The sequence below is a fragment of the Scomber japonicus genome, chromosome 18 (genome assembly GCF_027409825.1).
Source record: "Scomber japonicus isolate fScoJap1 chromosome 18, fScoJap1.pri, whole genome shotgun sequence".
Classification (NCBI taxonomy): Eukaryota; Metazoa; Chordata; class Actinopteri; order Scombriformes; family Scombridae; genus Scomber; species Scomber japonicus.
The window spans coordinates 21,127,814-21,155,732 of NC_070595.1; the positions used below are offsets into that span (position 1 = coordinate 21,127,814).

The following is a 27,919-nucleotide window of genomic DNA, read 5'->3' on the forward strand; positions in this document are numbered from 1 at the left end:
CCGGCCACACAGCTGCAAAACAAGAAACAGGAAAAACATGATAAACAAACCTGGAAGCATGTGGTGTTAAGATCTCATGCAAATAAGTGAGCAGGATGCAGGAGACAATTTCATACCCCATCATAGCCGCCATGAAACACACCAACCAGGTCAAACTGCTGACTGAGGTAAAAGTCTCTGTGGTTATGAACTGTCGACACTCCGGGCACTGTGTTTTGCATGGATGTGATGGAAGTCTTTCCAGGTCGAGAATCACCTCAGGGGCTGTGAAGAGAAGACAAGATAATTCTCTATGTATTATTTCTCTGAACCCTTGATCCTTGATAATATGGAAAATAAACTCTATTAAAATTACTGTACAATTTAGAGCTTTAGCAGGTACTAAAATGCTTTGTTGGCTTTGAAAGAAGTAGCTAATATAATTGAGGTTAAATGGTTGGCAGTTACATTTACACTGTTTATCTGGAAAATGATTTTGTTTGAAGGAATATACAAATAAGGTAATATCCACAGCAGATTAAGAGAAATTAAGAAAATAAGGGTTAGGGTTAGGCAAGGATGCTCAGTTTTAAATTGCACTTTATACATGTGCAGCAAGTTTGCAGGTGCATGAAGAAAAATGAAAAAATGCATAGGAAATAATAGAGCGTTTATTTTTATTATAAGGGTATTTTTTTTAAAGTCTAGTAAATGTCAAGTAGCATATGGACTGTAACTCAGCAAATAAACAAGCATCTTTTTGAGCTCGATCAGTGCAAAAAGATGCAGGATGAAGCTCAAAATGATTCTTAATGGATGAATGCCTGACGTAAAGCAAAGCCTGAACCATGTATGAGGAGCTTTTCATTCATTTTCTAGAGTAATCTCCAAACTTAACAGAGCAAATGAGCATTTTGTAGAGCGTTGACCTACCAGAGAAATCAGGGGGAGACACAATATAGAAAACCTTTGACTCAGGATCCTCAGACACAACCGTCTGAACGGGGACAGATTCAACCTCTGACAAAGAAGACAGAAGGTGGTTAGAACAACGCTGAAGTGTGACTGTAATAATTGACTGCAGTGAGTTAAAAACATACCTTTGTTAATATCCCTCTGTTCTTTGGCTTCGAGAATGTTGTCCTGAATCTTTTGGAGGTCTGCCTTTTTATCACACAGTTGTTTCAGTGTTTCATCAATTCTGTCAATCTCATGCTGACTTGAAGCTGTTTCTTCTGGTGGAAAAATAAAAATACTCACAGGGCTCATGCACAGAGGCAAAAAGGATTTACTTTTATTTGGTGCATACAAAAAAAAGAAGAGACGACTACTTATGTAACAGCCCTGTGGCAAATAGAAATATCTTTAATATGTTACCCGTTTGTGTAAATTCGGCTCGATTCTTCAGTTCCTCAAATATGCACAGGATCTTTTTCCTATCCAGAAGTTGTTGCCTCTTGAGGGAGAGATGCTTTAACTCTGTCGAAATCCTACTCAGCTCACTGTCTGAAGAAGTCATGGTGGATACTGAAAAGAAAGATCATGATGCAATGGCTTATTATATAGCAGGACAATATAATTTTGAGCCTGTGCAAATGTTTATGCGTCTTTGATGCAAATATCTTGGTACCGAAAATAACAGCAGGCATGAATGTGCACATTATGAAATGGCAGGTGATTTTCTAGATGTTGTAGGGAGAAGAGTAAATGTTACAACCAAAGATACAACTCATGTTTTGGGAGATATTACAAACTCTACTTGAATAATATTTTTGTCTGATCTTTTTTAATTACCTTGTAAAAATGCATCTGTTACTTCACGCTCATTGAAAAATACACAATATTTTAATGTGCAAATGTTTCTCATTTTAAAGGTTTAACAGCTGGATGCAAGATCTCCTACCTCAGTGAAAAGTTGAGTTTCCACCTTGAACGCTGTATAAATTGCACATTGGACCATGATTAACTGGTTGTGAAATCATGCTTGTATGTACACGTCTTAAAACTCAGATTACACATCATTCTGCACAGTGAATATTAAACATCCAACTGAACTAAGAAGAAGCACGCTTGAGTGGAAGGGGACTTTAAGATATCATTATCAGACTCTTTAACATCATTGTCGCCTTTCGAAACTAAACGAGTTTGAGGTTATTGAGCTTGTGACTAATTTGTTTCCTGAAGCCCTAAAACACTGCACAGCCTTATTTTTTTTTAGATTTTTTTATATTTAGAGTCAGTATTTGCATATTGTCCCCTCTTATCTGATACATGAACGAATGACAAGCATCAGGACAACAAATGGCAGGCAAAAAAGGATTCCTGGAAAAATGGAAAAAAGATGAAATTACTGTTTAAAAAAACAATAAAAAAGACTTTAAAACAGTAAAGGGTGATCTTCAATGTTGTACATATCCAAACTTTTAGCAATAAAGGCACATTTATCTGTGGAGACAAATTTAAAAAGTCTCTCACTGTCCAAATAAATTCATTTTTAAAACCATGAAAGTTTCTTGGTGATAAAACAAAATAGAGATTATTATAAAAGCAATAGTACCAAAAATAATAATTTGGACTTGTAGGCTAACCCTTATTTTTAAAACACTTAAAGAAAAGAAAGAGAAGTTTAGTAGTCTTAAATTTAACTGCACCATATTCCACCAAAGAGTTGAAAACACATTACATCTCATCTACTTTAAACCTTATTCAAGAGAATATTATATTAAGGAGAAAATATATGTATTACCTAATTTGTTCCTCCACTTCCAGTGTATCCTGCACACATTCAAACTCTGTCAACAAGGACATTCATTGTTCACTTCTGTAATGAAATATTCAAATTAGCTTATGGCGCCTGCCCACTTTGGAGACAGTTACATGATGCTCTTGTTGAGATGCGTGCAAAACACAAGTCCACATAAATAAAGAAAAATATTTTTTATTTTTGCACGACTATACAAAACCACTGAACACTTGCAGTTAGATGGAGGAGGGGTTAACATCCAGTATTCCAGACGTGCTGTTAACAAAAAACACTTTTAGGAGCAGCACAATTCATTTTGTCATAAGCTTCTCTATTATAAAAACAAAACAACAAAAAACTTTACAATATTTACTATTTACACAAGTACTGAAACATATAATCATCTGTGAACAAGTCAAACTATCATGAATACTTGAAAGTAATTTCAAATCTGAGAGGCAGGTAGTTGCTGTTGTTTGTTCTTGATGTGTCAATGCTTGCTGTGACATTTCACTTCTTCCTGAGTCTCTTCATGAACGTTACTTCATCTCTGTTCCTGATCCCGTAGCTGAAGATACAAAGAAACACACACAAAAAAAGTCAAGCAGCAATAATGAGAACATAATCACAGTTAACGGTGCAGTGAGTAGAGTTTAGTGGCATCTGGCAGAATGGACTTTACAGAAATGGAAAATTATATTCCTAAATATGTTTTAATTTGTGTATAATCTCTCAAATATGAGCCCTTTATATCTACATAGGCAGCAGGTTCTCTTCCACAGATGCCACCATGTTACACCACCATGTTTCTACAACAGCCCAGAATGGACACACCAAATACTGGCTCTAGAAAGGGGCGTTTTACGGCTATCACAGGTTTTCCTACACACTAGGAGGGGAAGGGGTGGGGGTGGGCTGCAACTTCACCACTAGATGCCATTAAATCCTACACACTGGCCCTTTAAATGAAGTGGTTGTTTTATTCACTTACTCTTTGAGCCTCATCTTGTCATCTTCAAGTTTTTCCCCTTGAAACACTAAATTATAAGTTCTCCAAACATACCTCCTAAAAGGAGAAAAGGCAGAAAACAACAAAAATGGAACAAGTGATACATTTTAAAGTATTTCCTTTGTTGCATTTGTGTGTGTGTGTGTGTGTGTGTGTGTGTGTGTGTGTATGTGTTTACCAGCTGATATGTTTCACTCCGCCTTCACGCTGCTGTTTCAGCTCCATGAATCTGCGGATGGCCTTCTTCAGATCTAGTACAGTAGCGTTTTGAACCACCACTATGGCTGATAGGGACAAACATTTTTTTAAATAATAGTTCATAGAAAATAACAATAATAGATAATAGATAAAATAATACAAATACTATTATTATCATTATTATTATTATGTAGAGATTTACAAATGAGAGAAAATACATGAAAACATAGTCAGGATATACATGCTGTAAAAACAAAACACGTGTCCACACTTACGCATTATTTCACCATCTGCCTTTAAAACCCTCACGGTCATCGCCTGGCCGTACTCCAGAGCTATTTGAGAATTGACCTCCTCCAGAGTCACCTGCAGATAAAGATGATCAGGTTTCAGGAACATTGACAGGACTTGATCAATCTATCAGTTTCAATTCTGACAAAACCTCAAAAGACATGTTCAGTCACCCTCAGCACTCTAACCCTGATGAAGCTCAGTTATTGTTTGTAAAAAAAAGTTTTTAAACGTATTACAGTCAATAAAGCTACTTCTAATAAGTGATCCTCATTAATAACAGCCAGTATAAAACTTTTCATTAAAGCATTTGTTGCCACTTATAGACACTGAAATTGTTTTGGCTTGCTGTGATAACTCCTCCTGTTCATGCTGACTATTATAGGATCCCTTCCTGACCTGCTGCCAGTAGAAGAGATGGAGAATAAAAGCTTATCTTAAACTAATGCAAGATAATCAAATGACATGGTTATCTACCAAAGTTTCTGTTTGTCTTGCTGTAATCATTCCTCCTGTTCATACTAACCTTTAGAAGATCCCTCCATACTTCACTTACAATGTAAATCAACAGTTCTCATCCTGTGTAAATATGAATTCAAAAGTTGATCTAAAGCTAATATGAAGCTTAATTGGTCCAAAATAAGTCAAATCAATTAGATATTTATGTATTTTTAGTGTGAAAGTTCCTCTTTTTGTAACTATACTTCCACTACAGCTCAACAGGGGAACACAAAAAGGGAATTAGAGGCTAAAATGAACGTAAATGTGGCAGATATCCCTTTGATATCAATCAATCAATCAATCAATCAATCAATCAATCAACATAAAGAAAAGGAATAAAAACAATGAGAGAAAAAAAGCAGAGAACAAATTACAAGACAAAAATGGAGACCAATGTACACGGGAGAAAATACAGATGATTAAAATGAATACATAGAATTAATTAATTATAATTACTAAAAAAAATAAAGTAAAAATACGAGAATAAGAGACAAAAGTGATCACAATTAAATGAAGGAGAATGGACCTCTTTCTGGGTTAAATTTGGGCACCTGACTGCTATTTTTAAGACAGACAGGTAAAATAGCCTATCATTTGAGGACATATAGTGTTTCCTAATTTATATGATGGACACAACACCTGAATTGGCAGATCACAGAGTAAAGGGTCCTGCACAAGGCGAGCAAGTCCCTCCTCGAAAATATCCAGAATCTCTGAGTGAGGAAGAGCCTCCTCATCCTCCTCCTCCTCCTCCTCCTCTTCTTCTTCTTCTGCATCTGGAACTGTCAGGATCTCCTTCTTCATCTCTTCATCCTTCTCAGTCAGTCCTCCTCCTGCCATGTCCTCCTGACTCTGTTCCTCCATCATCAGCCGCTAAAATCAGTCAACTCACAACAGCCTTCTTTATCTACGTTAAGCAGTGAACAGACTACAAACATTTAGTGAGACTCACGTTTAAGAAAAAATGCCCTGAAAAGAGTTTTTTTAGCTGTAAACTGTTTGGCATGAAAGGAGCCATGAAATAAACAAACAGCGTGCAACTATAAATTTACACCGGAAGCAAATCTTTATGTTTCCTAGGATGGCGAAGTCATGACCCGCCCCACTCTTCCTATTATTGGCTAGTACTCGTTTCCTTGTTAGTGTGATGTGGAGTGCGATTGGTTATAATATCAAGATAGGCCAATCAGACGCAGAGTAGGGCGGGGCATGACTTCGCCGTCCTAGGGAAATAAATAGCATACAAGTGTTACATCGTATTTGGTGACCCATCGGATATTGTGACCTGAGAATAGACACGTTACTAAAATATTACTTTAAGTAGAGTTTTAAAAGCAAAATGATGGCTGTTAATTAAGTATTATTACATGATGGTATTGATACTTTTACTTAAATTAAAGGATCTGTGAGTACTTTAGGTTACCAAATCTGACAGGTCACCAAATACGGTATAACACCGGAAGGTAACAGTGCAAATGGTTAACCAAACTCTTATAATACATCCATGATGGTTCCCTATAGACTATAGTGGAGGTAAATTCAGACACTGCTTTAAAGAATTAGCTTGCACACTCAAATATTTGCTTCATTCGTCATTATTCAACTATTTATACTATTTTGAGATGTTGTATCGTTGACTTTAATATGATCTTATATTTTGTTTCCCATCGAGCTGTAAAAAAGGTAGCACCCGCTCACATCTTCCGCTGCCTGACACATGTTCAATTGTTTACATCAGGAGAGATACATACTGTTTGAAATGTGTAAAATAGTGAGCTAACACAGTGTTTGTAGTTTAACGGTTGTAGCAGTAGACATGTTGCTTTTTTGTCCGACCTGCGGGAACGTTTTAATAGTGGAAGAAGGTCAGAAGTGTATGAGGTTTGCTTGTAACACCTGTCCCTATGTACACAACATCACGAGAAAGGTGAGTGATGTCATGCCACGTTAAAGTCTTATTTTTAATGAGTGTATAGTTTAACTTTTTTCTGTTCTTTTACTCTGCAGGTAAATAATAGGAAGTATCCCAAGTTAAAAGAGGTGGATGATGTTCTTGGTGGAGCTGCAGCCTGGGAAAACGTGGACTCTACTGCTGGTGAGTGACTAAAAAAATATCTTTGAGGTGCCCAAATGAACACTGAAAGAGGTTTTTTTTTCTTCATCTTGCTGTAATCACTTATGTTCATACTCAACATGAGAAAACGTCTTCATCATAATACACTTCCTGCTTCTGTGCAAAGATGTATTTAAAAGCTAATAATGAAGCTTCATTCGTCCAAATGAGTCAAATCAAGTAGATGTCTTTCATTGTTAGACTTTTTTATGCCGATGTCCCTTTTTTTGTAACTATACTTCCACCACAGCTCAACGGGGAAACACAAAGAGGAAATAAATGAAAATAATGTTTATGAAGTTAAAATTCAAATATATGAAAAACAGTTTGTGCAAATGTGTAAACAAACTCTAGTCATACATTTGAACAACTCAAACATTTGCCACTTAGTGTTTCATACAGTATTTGGATATCACCTCTATGTTCTTAATGTAGTGAATAAATTCATAAGACTATCTTCAGTCATACAGATGAGGCAGTAGGTGAATTCCATTGTACTAACATCATTGTGAGCTAAACAATATACATTTTAAGAATTACTCAGCCCATTTAAAAGTTGTGATCATTACTAACAGCAGCTGTGTTGAGGGTGTAAAATCTTTTTAAAGGCATCAATACAACTGACACTCCACATCATCTTTTAAGTAAAATCACCCCCTTTGAAGCCCAATTTGAGCAGCAGAAGATACAATTCTGGTTAAATATTTCTCATTGACACAAACACTGATACACTCAGGTCCAGTTTCTCAGACAGATATTAAGACTAGTCCTAGACTAAAGGTAAGATTCTGTGGAAATATCCATTGAGAAACAACTCCAGTCTTGGACTAGAGTTAATCCCTGTCCAGGAAATCAGCCCAAAGAATGTTAATTATTATACATGTTTGTTTCAAATTTTCTAGTAAAATACCAGCTGCAACAAAATGTTTCAAATTCATTGAGCACTTGTTTTATTGGCAAATGAATAAAAGGTTCTGTTCGTAAAGCAAATATTTTTAAATTAAAGATAAAGGCTACTTTCATGCATGGATTCACATTTGGTTTGTTATTCTTTATGACTCTTCCATTCGTTCTTTGGAAATTTCCTTTCACATTTAACCAAATATGGAGACTCCAGCAGTCCTCATAGTTCCAGACACCCACACTTTGCCTTTGTATCCTTTTACAGAAAAGTGTCCAAAGTGCGAGCATCCTCGGGCGTATTTCATGCAGATTCAGACCCGATCTGCAGACGAGCCCATGACGACTTTCTACAAATGCTGCAACGCCCAGTGTGGACACCAATGGAGGGATTGACACATATATTATATATACACATTCTATACATTCAATGTTTTATGGTCATGTGACTGATTACTACTTGTTTCTTTTCCTTCATATTTGAGCCTTTATTTAATGCCAATAGGCTCTTATAATAATGGAAAATGCTGCGTTCCCACTTTATGCTGTTTTTGTTGTGTTTAGGCACAGCTGAAGAATTTTCCTTTTGTCTTTCAAGAGATTTACATACAGTATTTACTTTCCATGAGTAGCTCGTTTTCCAAATAAAATCAGTTCCAAAGGAAAATCATGTTCTGACTTTTATTGATAAAATAGTACCTGTATACAACAGTCAAACAAATTTTTGACTTACATAGTTATACATATCACAGACATTTAGAGAGCAATGCAGACCAGAATCATCCACAACAATGGCATAGAGTACTTCGTATTAAAAGTTCACTGCAGTCCTTCAAACTCAAAATTGACTTTCTTTGCACAGCTTAGTTTAGCCTCAAGGAAAAAAAACAAAAGAAATTAAATGCACATAGAGTCAAGGAACTAGCCCATAAGAGTTATTTTTTGAGACGTGTGGCTCATGCAGCCGAACTCTGAACTCTCTGTGAGCGGAGATGAAGAGCGGATGGGGCATGCTGTGGTGGAATGATGCTTTGTTAGTATTAACTCGATGGAATCACTATGTAACTTTGCAAGATGTCTCATACAATCATTTATTTATAGCTTATTCCTAGCAGAGATTATACTATATTTTTGTAATTATAGAATTAGTCAAAAGACGTCTGCACTCGTTATCTAACATGCATTTGAGCAATGCGGGTAATCTTAAAGGTCTGACACAATATTAGAGAGGCTATAAAACTTATGTGATGATCCTGCCACCACTGGTACGTTTTTGCCAATGTACTTGTTATTTTTTCTATTTTAAACTAGCTACCTGTTTACTGTGCCACCGACAAATAAGCAGCCAACAGTTTCAATGAGTAGGTGATCTAGTGTGGAGCAGTGTATCGGGCTGATGCATAAGACTCCAAAAACACTCGATTATATGGCCAAAGAGGACGCAAGACGACTGATGTCACGCAGCGTCATCTCCACCAGTTACAGTAAAACACCCTATGCATGTCAGCTCTACTTTGCTTACGCTATAATCTGAATATGTGCATGTGTGGTGGGATTCACTCAGTTAACGCCAAACCCAACTTAAACCCAGTAAAAGCCAAAAATACACACTGCTTTTTATGTATAAGATGACATTTTAAATCACTTTTTTTTTTTTTACCTTAATGTCATAATATCTCAAAGAAAGGATTAGCTGAGGTTTATTTTTGCATCAGATGTGAATTTCAACTTAAAGTGCAAATGTTGGCTTTATTAAATAAGTAAATTATGGACAGAGGGCACTGATGCGTAACAGCTCAACTGTAAATCACGTAACATTTTGGGACCACTCACTGAAGCCCAGAATATTAAAAGGAGAGAAAAAAATGAAGCGATCTTGGGCGTTCCCAAACAAGCAAGATGAAAATCTGATTGCACACATTCGAGAGAGAGAAGAAAAAAAAAAGGAGATTATGATCAAAGGAAAAACTAGGTCCGTTAGAACAAAATTATCAGACATGGACGAAAATGTTCACAGTTTTCAATATTAACTAAAATATTGGATAAAATATTCAAAATAAATATATGGAAAAAACAAATGCTAACCTGGTGGGTTTTAACTTCAATTTGCTTGCTTTTCAGCATGATTCACAGATGAGTTCAAATAAAGTGACAATTTTCACAGCTTTCCCTAACTGAGGCTATTTGTCTATTCGCTGTTTTTTTTTTCCATTTACATGCATTAAATTACAAGCGTTTTATCCAGTTTTACACAGGATGCACCTGTACATATGCTGCCTATCCATCTCTGTGGATGTTTTAGTGCCCTAAGTCTTCTGAAGTTCAGTGAGATATTTGTACATTTCAAATGCATGTTTATACATTAAAGTATTACGCTGAAAGATATATACAGTCAATATTCAGTGAACTAATGAGAAAACTGCACTTACAAATCAAAGAGGGCTACACAACACTTTGCAAAAATGGGGTGAGAAGCCTGTAACTACCAGCAGGAGGAGCTGTGATATTTTATGTTGTGTGCTTGAACATGTCTCTGTAGCATACAGCTGTCGGTGGTTAGCATATACGCTTGTATGTGTAAATGTAGCCCTTACAGTAAGGGCAGGTGTGTGTCACATCCTTGAGGTCATCAATCAGACAGGGAATCAAGCAGCAGCCGAGATCACACCTGAAAATTGGGAGCAGACAAGGAGTTAATACTGCAAACAAACACCTGCACATGATTATTACAGTCAGCACATACAGTAGAAACAAAGACATGGATCTTCCAGTGGAAGAAAACATACTTTAGTCTGAATATGTAGACATCTGGAGTCAAGAATATGTCAGCAAGCATAACTCCTGTGACAGCTGCAATGTACGTACACTCTAGTTTGTGAATTTTCTGTGTGCCTGAGGACAAGTTTGTTTACCCTGATTTAAATGAAATGAGCTATAGGTATCCTGCTGAAACAGAGACAGCTTTGTATGCAAAATACACAGGAACATAAAAGACAGTCAAGATTAGCATACTGGCTGGATCAAGAACATTTTGGTAAAACCTGTCCTGACGTTTGAATACTCAGAACATATTTTGTGTTCCGTGGTCCCTTTTTATTTGCATGTTGCCACATATAAAGCACTCGCTTTGCATGTAAACAAGCTGCAGATGTTCCTCTGCTGTTGGAGCAGTCTGCCACCTCTGTTCTGCCTGGTTTTTGTCTTGTGATCCACTCACCCAACAAAGAAGCAGAAGAGGCAGAAGAGTGTGTTCATGAGGCCAACATCGTGGGAGATGCGGGTGACGATTGCCTGCTGACAGTGCGGACACACAGTCTGTACCGGTGTGGTCTGGAACATTTCCCCCTGCAGTACAGTCACAGTGGTGGCTGCTCCTGGAGGAGCAAGGACGGTCGCTGTGTGACCTCCCATGTGGACAAAGTGACCGGGACCAGGGCCCATCTGTCCTGGAATAGGGTGAGGGTAGTGACCGGGTGGTGGTGGGTAGGGACCACCTGTACAGAAACCAATGACAAACATGAGGTACTGCATGTGTAGGTATTATATTTTTATATACATGGATTACACTGACCTTATTATAAATACATTCATCACTATATTAGCTTAGGTAATAGCCTCTCAAAGTGGTGAGGATAGATCCAACAGGAATGAACTAAATCAATGTCTTGCACAAACTTAATGGTCCTTTAAGTGATATTGACATGGATTGGGTCACAAGTGCTGCCAAACCAACTGAGACTGAACAGCTACAACTGCAGCTCTGTGTATCCTCTAGCAGAGTAAAGCTCTCTGTTTTGGTATTTTGCCTCCAACAAACTAAAGCTGAAGCCAAACTGAGGTAAATAAGTGGCAGGTGAAGAAAATTAGAAATTTGAAGAGCCAGATGTTTTTCTGGAGGAGTTGCTGGACTGAGCCAGAAGCAAAAAAAGTGGTAAACACCATTCATCGGTGGTAGAGAATTTTTTGCTAACACATTAGCTATTGCAGATTTATAACATGTGCAGAGACGGTGTGTCAGTTTGATGATTGCAGACACTCTGCAGCACCTTGGGGTGGTGGCGGCATTGGCATAGGCATGGGCATGGGCCCCTCTCCAGGAACATGTGGGGGGAGAAAGCCTAGATGTGGGGCCTCATAAGGTGGAGGACCATAGTCTGGAGGCAACGGCTGTCCCTGTTGAGGAGCAGTTCTTATGGGAGCCGTTTCTGAAAGGTAACGCAGACAAAAAGAGAAAAATGTTGGACTGAAGACAGCTGTGCACAGGTTTGAGTAGAGTCAAAAGTCTGAAATGAACACAAGACCAAACTCTAACCAGATGATCTTAATTAAGTCATCACAGATAGTTAATTTGCTCAGGCTGATTATCAGTGTGGTCAACACATCATTCTACTTCAAGAGATTCTCAGTTAGTGAAGAAGTTCCAATTTTTGTGACAATTTCCAAAACCATAAAAAGGACCAATGTGTAGGGTTTTAGTGCCATCTAGTGGTGAAGATGCAAATTGCAACCAACTGATACTAATTAAAACATACTATATATGTTGAATATTAGTCCATTTCTGCTAATAGATCCCTCTAAATCGTACATACTGGCCTTTCAGAAATTTCAAAAATGATCAATTACAAGAAATTTAAAAAAACTGTGAAAGTGTTATTTGAATTACAATAAAACCAAAAACTTCAGAACTTCAACACTGGATAACTCCTAATAAATACATTTAAAAAACAATCTGGAGAGAAAATGATGAATTGTGTTTGAATGCTGCAGTCACCTTTAGTTTTACAAACTCTACATTTAAAGTACTATGAACAGCCTTTATTTTAATTGTTATCCACCACAACAGAATGCTGCATGTTTAGTTCATTTACCAGGTTGTCCATTCTTCTCTTCAATGAGTGGAGCACTAGGGCCTCCGGGGTACGGAGGAGGAGGATCACTGGACATACTGGCCAGATATGTGGACAGCTCTCCTTTGGGCCTTCACTCTATGGAAATAAAAAGTTGCACAGTTAAAGTCCCATGGTTCATTGCTCTCTGACACAGACTTCTCCCAAGTTATAAAATGTTCTAACGACAGTCAGGGAGGCTAATGAGGTACTCGGTGCGATGGCTGATGATGGTCAGCACACATACATGTGTGAGAAGAAGTGAGTAAAATGAGTTTTAAGTTACTTTGTGATGGAAAACAGAGATTAGTAGTATTAATGTTTTTTGTTGCACTATTAAGTACAACAGAAATGTCCAAATCTGAAGTTGTAAAAGTCATTACAAAACAGAGAACGAAAAATAAACAATGAAATCCATAAATATGTTCAATTAAAGCATGACGTAAGCTCTGCTAAGATCCAAAATCTACAGTTTTTTTGTGAAATCCTGAATAGTTTAATTTCACGGCATGATTTAATAACCTGATGATCATCACCACAACACAGGTATTCACAAAAGCATCATGTTAAAAATGTTCCTACTATACTCTGAATAAAAAGAAGAAATAACACAAAACAGTACATGAGCAAGAGCTCCTCTGTCCTGTGTCAGGAATTAAGTTTCAACAGGAAGTATGACTAAATAATACATGAAGCTTCTGAATGCTGCTGTCAACACATTTCTAAGAAAGTAAAAGCACTAGTTATTTGTATTTTTCCATAAGATTTTATAGTCATGTCTGCACTGTTATTTGCAATCATTTCATAAAAGTAGATAAGGCTGGGTATCCAAAATAAATCGATACCAAGTAGTATCGAAACGTCTCCTGTCAAACGAAACTTGCAATCCTTTTTTGCACCCAGAGATAGAAAGCATCACTATTTGTATCACAGCCAATCAACACAACTTGTGATTAGCCCACTGCCACAGCAGCTAAAACCTGTGTGTGGTGGTGATGTCTTGGTGAATTTGAGTAAGCGTGCTTTGCAGTTCAGCAGCCATGATGACACCTAAACGCTGTAAAGTGTGGCGCTACACGCCTATTACGCCAGATAAAAGCAAGTGAACAAAATGTGTAATAGCAGGTATCGAATGACGTACTCAATTGGTATCGGTATCACTTTAAGGGTACTTGCATTGGCACTGGTATTGTACTTTTTTAAATGATACCCAGTTCTAAAAGAAGAGAACTGCAGGGAACTCTAAAAACAGCACTGTGAAACTGCATGCTGTTTATGACTGAAAGCATTTCTTGTTCTTTGAATGAGAAACTGAGTCTCTTCCAGTCTTCGCTTACTCCATCAGAGTAGGTGGGGAGAAACATGATTTACTGTACACTTTAAAATGTCAGAGAGATATGAAAGTGTGGGATGTTACATTTGAGTATGCACCTAAGCATGCAGCGTATGTATGTATGTATGTCTGTGTGTTACATTTGATCTGTGTCAGAGAGGTGTTGGCATGTCCGCGGTTAGTCTTGCAATTCCAGATCTGAGATCTCTCCACCTACTGATTGTCTGGATTTCTAAATGCAAAGCAGCTGCTTGAACAGCAGCAAGTACAGCTGTTAGCAAACCTATGTCTCTTATAGTTTGTCAAGGTCTTACGGGAAATGAGGATCTTTGGTTCTGCAATGCGGTTTAGAAAGAAAAAAAACACCCTAATTTTCACAACAAAAGTTTGTTGATTTGCCTCAGTCTCTAGTGGAGTGAAGCAAGCGTGACGCAGACAAGACTGACTGACTGGTTCGTTTTTGAGACAATATGCAAAATCCTGTATATATATACTGTCCACCAACTCAACAAAATACATTTTATGATCTGACAGCTGACAAACAATCCTACATGTGACTGGTATATCACTGATAAATACCTGGAGAAGGACAAATAAAATGTTTACCTGGTGTTACTGGAAAAAGAAAGAGTCCACCTGAGGAGTTTGTCAAATGTACCAAAAACCTGTAATTAGAAGGGGGAAAAAGTTATTAAATAATTTCTATAAGCTACATCTGCTATAATAATTTAAAATGGTCATGGGTGGAGATGACTACATGTATTAAAAGATTTGACAGTTTTTTCTAGTAATTTCGAAGAACAACAATTTAAAAATGCAACTTTTTAGTAGCTGAAATGAAACCAACACTACTGTCCTCCAGGCTCATGTAGCTAAATGACACCCAGCAATGTGACAGCAATATGAAAACACCTGACACTTAAGTGAACCATCACAGTAATACGTCTTAATCCCGTTGCTTTGTTAGATTAAAAAAAACAACCCCAACCTCATCAAAGTTTAGTGGGAGCCATTTCTCCTGCATGAACGCTTCTCGGCTAGCGCAACAAGCTACCTAGCTGATGTTTGTTTTTTAATCCTTTCCCCACATAATCCAGCTCAAAGCTACTTGCACAACATGAATAACTTAGTTACGTAATCTAATCTAGCTAAAAAAAAAAAACAATAGAGTTGATTTTAATTTAAACTAGAACGCGTGTCTATAGCAATCTAGTTCATTATTATTATTGTTAATTAAGAAGGTAACGCTAGCTAAGGGAAGCGAAAGCAGCGAGTGATGTTAGCATTAGTGGTGTTACGGATAATTTGTCCTACCTAGCTCGTACTACGGACTGAGAAAGGACTGAAAACAGCGAGTGTGTATTAGTTTGTACTCAGTTAGTTGGTTAACTTGTTTGTTTGTTTGTTTGTTTGTTTGTTCGTTCAGCCACAGCGATGCCAAGCGTGTCTGTTAGCTGCTAACTGTACTGCTGTGCTGTGCTGTGCTGTGCTGGAACTAGCTGCCGTCGCCATTCTGGGGCACAAAAACAATACGATGACGATAATTCCCGTAACCGCCACGTTCACATTCTAAGCGTGGTTTAAAATTATATCACGTTGATTGTGCTCGCTAGTGTTATGATGTAATGTGTCAGTGTGGTAGATGTTAAATTACCTGTTTTTTATTGGGAGGGAGATGCAGCCTGCCCGCGGTGTAACTGAAGCTGTTAGACGTCAACAGTGCCGACCCTCTTCCGCATTACGTCATTATTATGATGGGTGACAAGTGACTTCGTTGCTCCTACTGTTATACATTTATTATGCCGTTACAAATAAAATAAAAGCACAACCAAATAAAAAACATAAGAAAATTGTGTATAATAAATATATTTTGGGTGTGTTTTTTTGCCTAGTACAAGCCTAGTTGTATGTCTTTTTAATTATTTGAAAGCAAATCATTATTTTATGCTGCAAACTTATATTTAATGCTCTATTCTAGTCTATTTCTTTCTCTCTTTCTATTTTTCTGTACTTTGTTTCTATTTTTTATTATTAGTGTGGGGGGTTTGTTTTTTATTAATTGTATGTTTTAATGTTTCCATGTTTTTACTATTGGGTTTTATTTTTCAAATTGTATGTTTTTATGTGTGTTTTGTTTCCAATTCTTACTGTTACATGTGTTTTAGTTGGGTGCATTACTACTGTCAAATTAAACATGTAATTGAAATCACATGACTCCACATATGTGATGCCATAGATTGGGTGTGGAGTAAGACTTTGAAAACAAAACCAGAAAGTTCAATTTACTGTCCATTTAAGATAAGATAAGATTTATTAGTCCCACAGTGGGGAAATTGTTGCAGCAGCAAGTGGATAGAAAGAATAGAAGAGCATCAATAGAAATTATAAAGAACAAAAAATGATAAGTAAACACACATACAATAAAATAAATAAACAATAGTAGTAAAAAAAAAAATACAGTAAAAATATTATGTACCAAAGTGATATCAGTGTTGAGCAGGAGCTGCTGCAACAGGCTGCCACTCTTGCAGCATCATTTATTAATTTTACTGGGAAATTTCCTCCATAAATTCTCAAGGTCTTGTCTATTGTTTGAACTTGTCATGACTAAATTCAGAAAGTATTTTGAGTCATATAAAACGTATAAACAACGAGAAATGTGCACAGTTAGTATGCTCCAAGAATTTTAAAAAAGAAATATGACTTTATAGACCAGCTTTTCTGTGAAGAAATGTATTTATTTATTATTATTATTATTATTATTATTATTAATAATAATTATTAATCTTTGTCCTGTTACCATGTTGACTTTAACAATAAACTTAAAGTGAAGTCATGTCTTTTTGTGTTATCTTTATTTCATTATGATCCCGAATTGTTTGCTATTATTGTCGTAATGTCACACAAGTGACACTTTCAATAAATAAAGAAACGGGGGGAAAAACAAGACAAAACAAAACCATGTGCATTATTAATGGTTATAGTTTGTCACTTGTCACCAATCATAATTAGAAGAAGATACATTTCTGATTATTTATAACTTCCACCACATATAAATAATTTTCTCCTGTTTGTAAAACTATTTCAGATGGTCTATACCGCTTCATGAAAGCCATATATTTAGAGCCGATATAAAGCCGATATTTAGAACTTAAACCACATAATATATATATATATATATAAAACATATTTGAAATAGATTATACAAAGAAAGATCACTGCAAGAGGAAAGGCCTCTTAGAATCACTTAGTATTAAGTATACAGTATTAAGTCCTGCAGAGCACTGTAATCATTCCTGCTGCTCATAATGGCTATTAAAAGATCTCCTTCAAATGTCCTCTCAGTGTGAGTGATGGGGGCCAAAATCCAGTGTGTCCACATGGTCATTTTGTGCCAAAATGCATTTAAAGGTTGATCTGAAACTTATATGAGGCTTCAACAGTCTGATTTCAAGTGGATATCTGCCACATGTACAGTCTTTTTAGCATCAAATTCCCTCTTTTGTGTTTTCCTTGACTTGAAAGAGAACTTGAAAAACTATGAACCTGTCCTTCAACATACTTGCTGGTGGACAGCTCTCTTTTAATCATGTGGAGTTTTACTGTGGTATTTACTGTGTTTGTCTTGTTGCTAAGTGGAACCATGGGGAGGAACTGGATGTGCGTATTTAAATGCTCACTGCCCACCAGTGGTCACAATGAGAAACTGCAACCATACATTCGTGTCACCATCTCTATCTATCTATCTATCTATCTAGTACATTATATTTATTCATTTATTTATTTAATGTTTTTGTTGTTTATTGTTTGGGGGGGGGGGTTGTTCAATTTTTTATTGTTTATATGTTTGTTTAATTTTTTGTTCCGTCTTTTGGGGGGGGGGGTTACATTTTTTTTATTATTATTTATTTTTGTTTGTTTCTTTTTGGGGGGGTTGTTCATTAGGATCCCCATTAGTAACTGAGAGCCTGACCTCAGCAAGAGGTTATATCACAGTAACTAGATAGATCAAACTATAGACATAATATACGTATATATGTCTAAAGATCAATCTTTATTATAAATTAGACATATGTCTACGCTCCTGACCCTGACTCCCTTTAGCTCCGTGCTTCCCGGCGGACGGTGCGCTGACACAGACCGAACGCCCCTCGCCCTCTAGCGGCAGCCAATCAGATCGCCTCCTTGCTACGTTAGTTAGCTCAGCGCTGACACAACAACAACAGCCCGTCGCGACTTGTTTTTGCTTGTCAACACTCATATCGTAACTACCGACAACTTGAAAATTTGTAAGATGTTAAATTAACCAGATCGGTAATTGTTGTTGTTGATACTGTCTCTTTTTTTGGCGTTACTGTCCGCTGGAGGCAGTGAATCGGAGCTGTTAGCTTCCAGTGTGCTAGCTGACGGAGTAGCTAACACCTAGCAGGGGAAGATGGGCTCCATCCTGAGCCGTCGAATCGCTGGTGTTGAGGATATCGATATCCAGGCCAACTCGGCCTATCGATTTCCACCCAAATCTGGTAAGTGATCGGCAGTGGCTGAATTCAGACGGAACACACACTCCGAGGCACCAAATCACACTCGAGCTAGTCGTGTCTTCCTTAAATATGTTGTGATGTCCAGAATAAGCTTGTAAGTAGCTGCTGTGGAGCACTTATTGAGCAGTAGCTTACTAATGACCATAACATATGAAACAACAACCCTGATTACTTACAACCCTTTTTATTAACATTAATCAGGGTTAAATGTCATCCAGAGACATTACACCCTATCAACAAATGGTGTCTTAGCATTGACTAACTGAAGCCTTCAGCAGCACGCATGTTTCTGTGTATTTGTACACAAACATCTTCACTATAATTTAGTCTTAAATTACATTTTCGCTTGTGGTTCTTGGGATAATTTCCCAAACACTAAAAAAAAAACACTGTGGAAACGTGCCAGAGTAATAAACCAGACTTACTTTAAAAACCCGTAAAAACTTTATTGTCAGCTGGTCATATAATCACAGTACACTAGATACAAAGGTGGTGATGAAGTCGTGTGTAATCTCATTTTCTCATACAATACATACAGTTACAGGAATACACTTACACACAGCTCTTGTCCCGATTTGGTCATGTTACACCACTTACAGGCAGGGGTAATGATCTGGTGGATGATATTTAACAGTGGCATGTTATTGTCTGCCTCACTTTGTTGTTGTTGTTGTTGTCCGATATTATCAGACGATATTGTCCTATTACAGCTATATTGTCCAATATGTGCTGATATTTTTTTTAGAGGTTATGCAGCATTTCCTGTATATTGATCCTTTTTCTTAATTTAAGTTTAATAGATACATGTTTTATGTTCTGTGTGTTTTTTTTATTCATAGCTAATTATAATGTAAAAAGTAACATTAGTGCTCTGAAACAGTAATCACCACTGGGAATTTAATAAAGTTTATTGTTAAAGTGTAAAATCTCCTACCCCCATTATATGTCTTTGTCACAAGTGTTTGATAACCATATATGAGGGATCACTGCAAAAAAACAAAAGTGTGTATATATTATGTACATAACATTATCTGCAAATATATCTATCAGAAATCGTATTCTTCCTAATATCTGTATCAAGATCAGCCCCTAAAATCCAGAACCGGTCGGCCCCTAGTTTGTTGTATCAAACACATTTACTCTCAATCTGTTTTACATCGTTACATTACAGAGCAGAGCTGCAACTAATTGTTCTTTCCATTATTTTTCACGATTAATCTATTAGTTGTTTGGTCTTTAAAATGTCAGAAAATGATGAAAAATATTGATTGCCGTTTCCCAAAGCCCAAGATGCAACCATAAATGTTTTGTTTTGTCTTGATCAATAGTCAACCTCGAAGATAATCAGTTTCTATCATATAGGACAAAATGAACCAGTAAATATTCACATTTTAGAAGCTGGAATCTGAGTGTTTGGACCTGTTTCGTTAAAAAATGACTCCAAACAATTATTCTAGTTTCGAAAAAGTTGGCAATTAATTAGTCAATAAGTTGACAGCTGTTGAACTGATTAATGGTTACAGCTCTATCATAGACCTACTACAATAAAATCCCCAAACACTTGAGAGAATATAATGAAAATGTAATGTTTCTAGTGTTGCCTCTGAAATGACTTCATTAAACATGAACCCATCATATTCAACTAAAAACACTTTTATACATAAAGAGTCATATTCAGCTCCAGCCAACAGTCTGTATTGATAAACATTTTGCTTTCTCTCACAAAAGAAAAAAATCAAAAGCACAACATCACAGTACTTAAAATAATGTAGACTTATTTGACACAAAGGTCGTTGTTACTCTATTCAATACCTGCTTACCTTTTTTTCTCTTGCTCTCAGGAAATTATTTTGCGAGCCACTTCTTCATGGGAGGAGAGAAATTTGACACACCACATCCTGAAGGATACCTTTTTGGAGAAAACATGGACCTTAATTTTCTTGGAAATAGACCAGTGCAGGTGAAAAAACATGTTTTTGGGGCATTTCAGCTCAACTTGTACATGATGTTACTATTATTTTACTATATTTTTTTAATACTATTGTTTTTTTAATTGTTTTTGAACTTTTTATTTATTGTTCTTTATTCTATTTTATTGACGCTCTTCTATTTTTACTGTCCACCTCACTGCTGCTATAATATAAACTTCCCCATCGTGGGACTAATAAAGGAATATCTTAACTCTTTTAATCACATAAGAATTCACTACTGTACATTTTCCGGAGCTATTAGACATTTCCAGTGATGCAGTGCTACTTCTTTATTAAGATGAATTCAACAATATGAGAAATATATGATCAAACTATTTGTGTTATTATTATTCATTAGTTTCCATATGTGACACCTGCACCCCACGAGCCAGTGAAAACCTTGAGGAGTCTGGTCAACATTAGAAAGGATTCTTTGCGTTTGGTCAGGTAAGGATAGTGCAATGAAGTGAACATCAACATGTAAAAGTAAAAGTAAAAGTAAAATGTTGTGACCTAATGATTGTCAAACATTTGGACTGAAGGTATAAAGATGACTCCGACACTCCGGTGGAGGAGGGTGGAAAACCAAAGGTCCAGTATGGTGTGGAGTTCACCTTTGATGCTGACGCGCGGGTGACGATCACCCTCTACTGCCAAGCATTTGAGGAATTCTCCAATGGGATGGCAGTGTAAGAATTTAAGCTGAAGCAGATTAACCTTTAACTTTTTGTAGCACTGGAAGAACAGCTATCTAAATATTAAACTGACATAATCGAAACCATGTCTACTTTTTAAAATGAATTCAATCTAGTTATTGAAGTGAATGCTTTTAACCATCTAAACCCCATTTATTAGTAATGTCTGAGTTAAACAAACACTGTGGACATTCAGTATAAAAGCATTCAGTATTCAACGGCATCTTTTTAGTTTAAAACATTGCGCCACCTATGTTTAAAACTCTTTTATTGGTACTGAGATGCAAGTCTTAGAGCACAAAGACTGGAATAGATTTGGCAGGTCCTTAGCAACCACCCGTCACCATGGATACTGTGGTTAAGATTTAGCAGAAGATGAAAGTAATACTTCATGCTGAAGTCTTGTGTTATGATGAGACTGAACGATGACACATTTTCTTGGAAACTAAAAGATCAGATATTGTAGGCAGTATTTTATATTAAATACATAATTACGGATTTCTGTGTGATTTAATTTGCCTTAATTCGGTCTGGTGACACTAATGAATGTATTAAGTACATCAATATGACAGCTTCAATGGGTATTTAACACTAATAGAAGTCTAAGTAGAAACTTAATGGAACGATGGGCTTATTCACCTGCCAGCACACTGACCATTTTCCACTATGATTGACCGTGTGAAGGTACAGCCCAAAGGATCCCACCATGGTCTCTGAGACTGTGCATTACAAGAGGGGGGTGAGCCAACAGTTCTCCATGCCATCTTTCAAGATAGATTTCAGCGAGTGGAAAGAGGAAGATGTAAGTTTCCACAGCAGTCATTTTCTGCATCTTACATCACATTACGTCATCTTTGGTTACTGAGTACACTTTTCCCAGAGGTGTGTCGAAACAATGTGTTACAGCAACGCCTCATTGAATCATAAAATATATGCACTTTTTTCCTTTTTAAAGTTGAACTTTGACCTGGACCGAGGAGTGTTTCCCATGGTGATCCAGGCTGTGGTTGATGAAGGGGACGGTAGGTTACTAGAATTAGTCATCATTATATGTTTTTTTCTACTGAGACTGATTGTACAAACAGAAAAAGCATATTTATGAAGTAGCTGTAATATTATAAGTGGTTGTAGGTGAATTGTTGGCTAAAAAACACACTGGGTATTAACTATGATGCTGTGTGTTCTTTTAAAGATTGCCTTGGACATGCTCACGTACTTTTGGCGGCCTTTGAAAAAGTATGTATACATCTAAGCAGATCATTTTAATCTGAAAAAAAAAGTTTTTATATGAGCTAAAACATTGTTTATTTGTTTTTACCCCACAGCACGTTGATGGCAGTTTCTCCGTCAAGCCACTGAAGCAGAAACAAATTGTAGGTTTTTATTATTATCTCAGATGATGGATTGATTTAATTCATTTTGTATGCTTTAATCACACAGGTCTAACAACAGTGTATATGGTACAGCATGTTTTAATGCAGTGCTGGATAGCTGTGGATTTGATGTTTAAGACTGAGTGGACATTCAGGAAACATTGCAGGCAGATTGCATATCCAAATGAAACATACTTATCTTCAGTACTGAAGCTGTATTCTGCATTGACCCTGATATGCATCTACAGCTTTTGAAAAAAGATATTCGCCACAAAAATCTATGTCAAGACCCTCGGGAGTCTGACAGTAACGCTGAGTAGAAACAGATAACAGGGAGCTCCACAGAGACCTTCTGATGTTTGGTGTTTTAATCTCTCTTTGATTATGAAACATAGTGATTTTATTGAGTGAACACATGGTTTAAATTTAAGACTGAAAACTTTTAGAGTGAAAAGCTTGTATCACTTTTTTTGTATATTTTCTCTGAAGATAAAATAAGAACAGAGCGCAAATTGTATTTATTTTTTATTTTGCTTTCTTACATCCTTGGACTTGTAAATTGTTTCCCGTAACATGAACTCCAAACTTAATTTTCTGTCCTCGTGTTGTTCCAGGTGGACCGTGTGAGCTACCTCTTACAGGAGATCTATGGGATTGAGAACAAGAACAACCAAGAAACCAAGGTTTCAGTGGAAATATTACCTTTTATATACAAATTATGATGCTGTAAATGCTCTGCTGTTAGTACATTTGTGTGGCAAATGATTTAATGTTTTCTTTTTTTCCCCAGCCATCAGATGATGAGAACAGTGATAACAGCAACGAGTGTGTTGTCTGTTTGTCAGACCTGCGAGACACACTCATCTTGCCCTGCAGACATCTGTGTCTCTGCAACTCCTGCGCCGACACCTTGCGTTACCAGGCCAACAACTGTCCAATCTGCAGGCTGCGTAAGTAGTGGTAGACAGTTCTTTAATGATGGTTTAATAAAAATATAATTACATTATTATTGTGTTTAATGTGACCTGGTGTTTTTCTCCCAGCCTTCAGAGCTTTGCTGCAGATCAGAGCTGTGAGAAAAAAGCCTGGAGCTCTTTCTCCTGTGTCCTTCAGTCCTGTTCTGGCTCAGACTATGGACCATGATGAGCACTCAGTAAGTTTCATGCACATTCTGTATATATTTATATCATTTTGAGCAATTCTCCAAGCAGAAAATGCTAAAAATATCAGGTTTCTTTAGTCATCTATGATAGTAAATTGAATGTCTTGGGTTATGGACTGTTTATTGGAACAAAACAAGATTCAAAGTTGCATTTTTGACTTTTGCAAACAGTGGTTGATATTTTTCACCATTTTCTGACATTTTATAGACTAAACAACTAATCCATTTATTGATAATGAAAATAATTGTAATAATAGTTTCAGCCCTAATCTAACTCACATCTTCCAGACCTTCCATGTTTTGCAGTCTTCATATGTACTGTGTAATCCAGCTAACTGGCCTAGTTTTAAGGGAGCACATCAGACACCTAAACTGGCTACGGCCTGTCACTACTTAAATTTTTTAATCTTCTTCATGGTGCTTGAAAACTACAAAGATGCATCCTTTTGGAGAGTGTTTGTCACAGTCCTCCCTGTACATCTTTTCACAGAGCGCAGACTCGGTTCCTCCAGGCTTTGAACCAATCTCACTGTTAGAGGCTCTGAACGGCCTGCGGTCAGTGTCTCCTGCCATCCCCTCCGCCCCACTGTACGATGAAATCAACTTTTCAGGCGGCCTCGGAGGCGACAGCAGACAGCTGAGCTCCCCAGAGCATTTAAGTGACAGCAGTCTGCAGAAAGGCAAAGTGAGCAAGTCACCTGACAGGTAATCTCACAGTGTTTGTTTACATGCACATAAACACATTAATGCAAGTAAGCAGGTTAGAATCGGGCATTTAATCACATGTTTACATGCTAGGGTAGTCTTCCTTTGGAGCTGAGAGACAGGATACCTAGTCGTTGTTTGTTTTAGGTTCTTTTTAGGTAACTAATGGTCACAGCATTTGAAAGTCATTGTCATTCCTTTGGAGAAGCAGCAGTGTAATTAGTATGTAATTAGGGTCAAATTATGTCCATGTAGATAACTGTGATTGACTGAATTATGTGTTCTGCTATGTCATTTTTTTCCGTTGTCCCGCTTTCCAGCACCCTTAGGTCTCCATCCTCTCCCATCCAGGAGGAGGATGAGGAAAAGCTGTCAGAGATGTCGGATGCTCAGCCGCACACGATGCTGTCCAGCAGCCCCGCTCCCACTGACGTAAGCCACCACTTCACCACCTGACATTCAAAGTGTTCATACTGCAAAGAAAAGCTTTAACAAGACGTTCCCCTCTCTTCTTCCAGGCCACAGCAACCGAGGACGTGGCAGAGTCTCTGCCTCCAGACGATGGTGAGTTCTCTCACTTTGCGCTCAGTGATAGTCGATAATGTGTTTGAGTGAGATCAGTGCTGTGATGTTCTACTTTCTGATTTCTCCAGAGGACAGGATGCATTCTGGTGGAGACATCTTACAGGACTGCAGCAGTGAGCACAGCAGCTTGACCAAAACAGAGAGTGACCCGCCGGGTGACCTGTCTCTGCCAGGTGAGAAATCCTCTGTCAAGAACAAAGAAGAAATATCAGACTGTGAAGAAAAGTCATAAATCTCTTCTAAACAGGGAATGAATGACAGAAAAAGAAAGTTCATGCACTGAGCACTAAATTAAATATAGATCTGTGCTTTCTGATGATAGTTACTCACCTGCATGTCATGTTAACTCCCAAAAGTAAAGACCTACAGTCATGATCACAACCAAATCACTTGACCACAATGTTACTTAAACTCTTAAAATTGGCACCATTGTCTCTTGTTACTTTTAACTCTTTTCTACATGTTAAATCTCCATTCTGCTACTCTAAAATCTCTCTCCTCTTAAATTCAAGACTCAATGGAGGCTGTGATTCCCTGTGCTTTCCATGTAACCTGTGTGCTCTTATGCTTCTCTCTGTTTCCTAACATTCCTCTTCTGCTCCCTGTCCCGTCCTGTCCCTGCGTACCGCCTCACTTTGGGCAGCTCTAGGTCCCGATTCCTGCTCTATTGGTATGGAGGAATAACTGTGGTATGTAGGCTTTCCTGTCTGCTCTGCTTCTGTACGTATTAGGTATTACCGCTCTCACTGAATCATGTTCTCCATAAATACTTCCACTGCCATCTATTGCAGCTAGCGTAAGAAACAATCCAGCAAGTATTATTCAATGAATTTGCTGTGATACGTTTTTAATGCCGAAGAAGAATATCTGAATTTACAATGAGCACGTCTCTGCGGAAGCCTGACTGCAAACTCTTTAGGCCTTGTTGCTTATTTGTTGCTTCTCTCATCTTCAGGTTCATCAGAGTCAACGGAAAGCCTGAAAAGTCAGAGCACAAACTGCTCCAGCCAACCTCTCCTTTGTCCCTCGAGCAGCCTTCACATAGAAGACGAACACCTCAACCCTTGACTCTGGTCCAGCCTTTTCCCTCTCATCCGTCAGAACAGATTTATGCTTTACTAAAAAAAAAAGGAAAAAAAAGAGAAAAGAAATCATCCGGCCCCTCTGCCTCTCCCCGCTTTCTACCTTCCAGCCCCGGGTCTTCTGCTCCTGTGATCAGAGCCGCCGATGGCCCTGAAAGGAAGTTCACGAGGACAAGGGGAGGTTTCTGTTTATTTCATCAACGTCTTTGACATTAGAAAAGAAATTTGACGCCTTGCAAAGATGGTTTCGGTACCTTACTTTATGACTGATGTTTTCACACACACAAAAAAAAAAGTGTTTGTCGGCTCTGAAAACATTTCATTAACTGTCAAATGGTGACTGTCATTTGTGTGTCTTGGCCAGATTTGTGGTCTAGTAATGTGGATTCCAGAGATATCTCACAACCTGTCATGGTTGAGCTTTTAAAAGCACACATACTTTGAATTAACTCTATATTGACAGAATTCAGAAGACTTTATGAATACGGTTTGTGTTTAAATATTGTATTACAGTGATGAAATACATTAATGACATGACATACGTTCATTATTTTTTTGCCCAATCAGGTTCATTTGGGTTATAAGCAGCAATTTGAAAACATATTACTGATGTATCTGTGTGTCCATTTGAAGTGATTTTTTTCACTCTGACCAAATCATTTATAATCCATTCCTTTTAACTTTACAACGAGATTACTTTAAGTCATCTGACATGTCTGACTGTTTTTTTTCTTGTCTTATCTGTCGTTTTTTTATTTGAAATGATGTGATATCTATGTATCATAACTGTACTAGAATCCTGTGTAGTTACTTCCAAAATGGTATACTTGCATATTATATATATATATATTATATAAAAAAAAGTAATTCAGTTAACACGCACATTATATAAGACTTTGATAATTGATAAGAGCTACAGATTCACATCCTAACAGCTGAACTCAAAGATAGCTAAAGCCTGCAACAAGCATAGATGCTCCGGCTACATGTATGCTGACTCCGTATGGCACAGTGAGTGTGCTTGTCATAGATGTGGCAGATCTCTGTACAGTCTTTGTGCTTAAGTGATGTGGCTACATAAAAAAGGTCAGGTGTTTGTCTGGCTGCATTGCCTTACTTACTTACCGTGTTCCTGTATGTGTAGCGCCATGCATATAGATTTATGTGCCTTCAATTAATGTGGCTGCCTGCTTGTTGCATTGGACATTAGTGTTCTTATAAATGCTACAATATACAACAGTTTCCAGCCCGTAGACAGAATTTTTGATGCTGATGTACAGAGCCTTTTTTTCTATTGCACACTTCATGCTACTCTAAAAGAAAATGTATCTTGTTATTGTTACTGAGCAATATTAAATTGAGTCTTCATTTTACTGTGTCATAGCCATATATCAATTATGCATTCAATCTTAGTATTTAGGTTAAAGTGAACTCTATTGATGTATGTTTGATTGGAAGGAACACAAACAATGCAATAGATGCAACATTTTAATTATCGGGCTAGCATTTTGCATGTGAATTTGTAGAGGCTTAAACCTGTCACTGCTCTTAAGTAACGTGGTTATTTTGTCTTTTGCCCCCCCCCCCCCCCCCCCCCCTTTTCTTCTGTGCCATTTCAACTTGACACTGTGCCTTCCTGTTCCTGTTCTTTCTGACCACTATTGACCTGGTATCCAGGATAACTCCACAGTAGGTGGTTTGTGGCTCTCTGTAAAATCAATACCTGTCTCTCCTCGTGTGTATAGCAGCATGTGTATAACAATAAAGAACAAACATTCAGTACTATAAATAGCACTTGTTTTATGTTTCATCTCAGTATTTTTGATTTATTTTTCTTAACATTTACAATACCC

General features: G+C 37.3%; 4 protein-coding genes across 5 annotated transcripts; 2 read left to right on the forward strand and 2 right to left on the reverse strand.

The window, feature by feature from the left end:
• Window positions 1-3,117: 3,117 nt before the first annotated feature.
• Window positions 3,118-5,748, reverse strand: snrnp25 (small nuclear ribonucleoprotein 25). The gene is made up of 5 exons (XM_053338649.1): window positions 5,361-5,748; window positions 4,205-4,295; window positions 3,910-4,015; window positions 3,714-3,788; window positions 3,118-3,290 (listed from the first exon to the last, which is right to left on the reverse strand). Exons 1-5 carry the CDS (start codon window positions 5,586-5,588, stop codon window positions 3,233-3,235), a joined length of 558 nt encoding a protein of 185 aa, XP_053194624.1. The 5' UTR covers window positions 5,589-5,748; the 3' UTR covers window positions 3,118-3,232.
• A 687-nt stretch (window positions 5,749-6,435) lies between these two features.
• polr3k (polymerase (RNA) III (DNA directed) polypeptide K) lies at window positions 6,436-8,258 on the forward strand. Its single transcript, XM_053338628.1, has 3 exons — window positions 6,436-6,648; window positions 6,729-6,816; window positions 8,003-8,258. Exons 1-3 carry the CDS (start codon window positions 6,538-6,540, stop codon window positions 8,128-8,130), a joined length of 327 nt encoding a protein of 108 aa, XP_053194603.1. The 5' UTR covers window positions 6,436-6,537; the 3' UTR covers window positions 8,131-8,258.
• Window positions 8,259-8,401: 143 nt separating this feature from the next.
• cdip1 (cell death-inducing p53 target 1) lies at window positions 8,402-15,683 on the reverse strand. The gene is made up of 6 exons (XM_053338627.1): window positions 15,612-15,683; window positions 14,560-14,621; window positions 12,603-12,719; window positions 11,781-11,939; window positions 10,952-11,228; window positions 8,402-10,402 (listed from the first exon to the last, which is right to left on the reverse strand). The coding sequence occupies exons 3-6, from the start codon at window positions 12,676-12,678 to the stop codon at window positions 10,291-10,293; spliced, it is 624 nt and encodes a 207-aa protein (XP_053194602.1). The 5' UTR covers window positions 12,679-12,719; window positions 14,560-14,621; window positions 15,612-15,683; the 3' UTR covers window positions 8,402-10,290.
• Window positions 15,684-18,142: 2,459 nt separating this feature from the next.
• On the forward strand, window positions 18,143-27,842 carry mgrn1b (mahogunin, ring finger 1b). Of its 2 annotated transcripts, XM_053338659.1 has the most exons (17): window positions 18,160-18,217; window positions 18,321-18,476; window positions 20,336-20,454; window positions 20,823-20,911; window positions 21,007-21,153; window positions 21,844-21,961; window positions 22,115-22,181; window positions 22,352-22,395; window positions 22,485-22,532; window positions 23,147-23,215; window positions 23,323-23,482; window positions 23,576-23,685; window positions 24,185-24,399; window positions 24,720-24,831; window positions 24,918-24,963; window positions 25,053-25,157; window positions 25,940-27,842. In XM_053338659.1, exons 2-17 carry the CDS (start codon window positions 18,389-18,391, stop codon window positions 26,050-26,052), a joined length of 1,650 nt encoding a protein of 549 aa, XP_053194634.1. In that variant the 5' UTR covers window positions 18,160-18,217; window positions 18,321-18,388; the 3' UTR covers window positions 26,053-27,842. The 2 variants fall into 2 exon arrangements, with proteins under 2 accessions (XP_053194633.1, XP_053194634.1); XM_053338658.1 differs by having other exon boundaries at window positions 18,143-18,476.
• Window positions 27,843-27,919: the final 77 nt, after the last annotated feature.

Coding starts and splice junctions, on each gene's coding strand:
- snrnp25 (XM_053338649.1), bottom strand. CDS start 5,588: ATGATGGAGGAACAGAGTCAGGAGGACATGGCAGGAGGAGGACTGACT. Junction 4,296..5,360: donor TCTGTGATCTGCCAATTCAG/GTGTTGTGTCCA, acceptor CTTTATCTGCAG/GTGACTCTGGAGGAGGTCAA. Junction 3,291..3,713: donor GACAAGATGAGGCTCAAAGA/GTAAGTGAATAA, acceptor TTGTATCTTCAG/CTACGGGATCAGGAACAGAG.
- polr3k (XM_053338628.1), top strand. CDS start 6,538: ATGTTGCTTTTTTGTCCGACCTGCGGGAACGTTTTAATAGTGGAAGAA. Junction 6,649..6,728: donor TACACAACATCACGAGAAAG/GTGAGTGATGTC, acceptor TTTACTCTGCAG/GTAAATAATAGGAAGTATCC. Junction 6,817..8,002: donor AAACGTGGACTCTACTGCTG/GTGAGTGACTAA, acceptor ATCCTTTTACAG/AAAAGTGTCCAAAGTGCGAG.
- cdip1 (XM_053338627.1), bottom strand. CDS start 12,678: ATGTCCAGTGATCCTCCTCCTCCGTACCCCGGAGGCCCTAGTGCTCCA. Junction 11,940..12,602: donor AGAGAAGAATGGACAACCTG/GTAAATGAACTA, acceptor GTTACCTTTCAG/AAACGGCTCCCATAAGAACT. Junction 11,229..11,780: donor AATGCCGCCACCACCCCAAG/GTGCTGCAGAGT, acceptor GTTTCTGTACAG/GTGGTCCCTACCCACCACCA.
- mgrn1b (XM_053338658.1), top strand. CDS start 18,389: ATGGGCTCCATCCTGAGCCGTCGAATCGCTGGTGTTGAGGATATCGAT. Junction 22,533..23,146: donor CACTGAAGCAGAAACAAATT/GTAGGTTTTTAT, acceptor GTGTTGTTCCAG/GTGGACCGTGTGAGCTACCT. Junction 23,686..24,184: donor TGGACCATGATGAGCACTCA/GTAAGTTTCATG, acceptor ATCTTTTCACAG/AGCGCAGACTCGGTTCCTCC.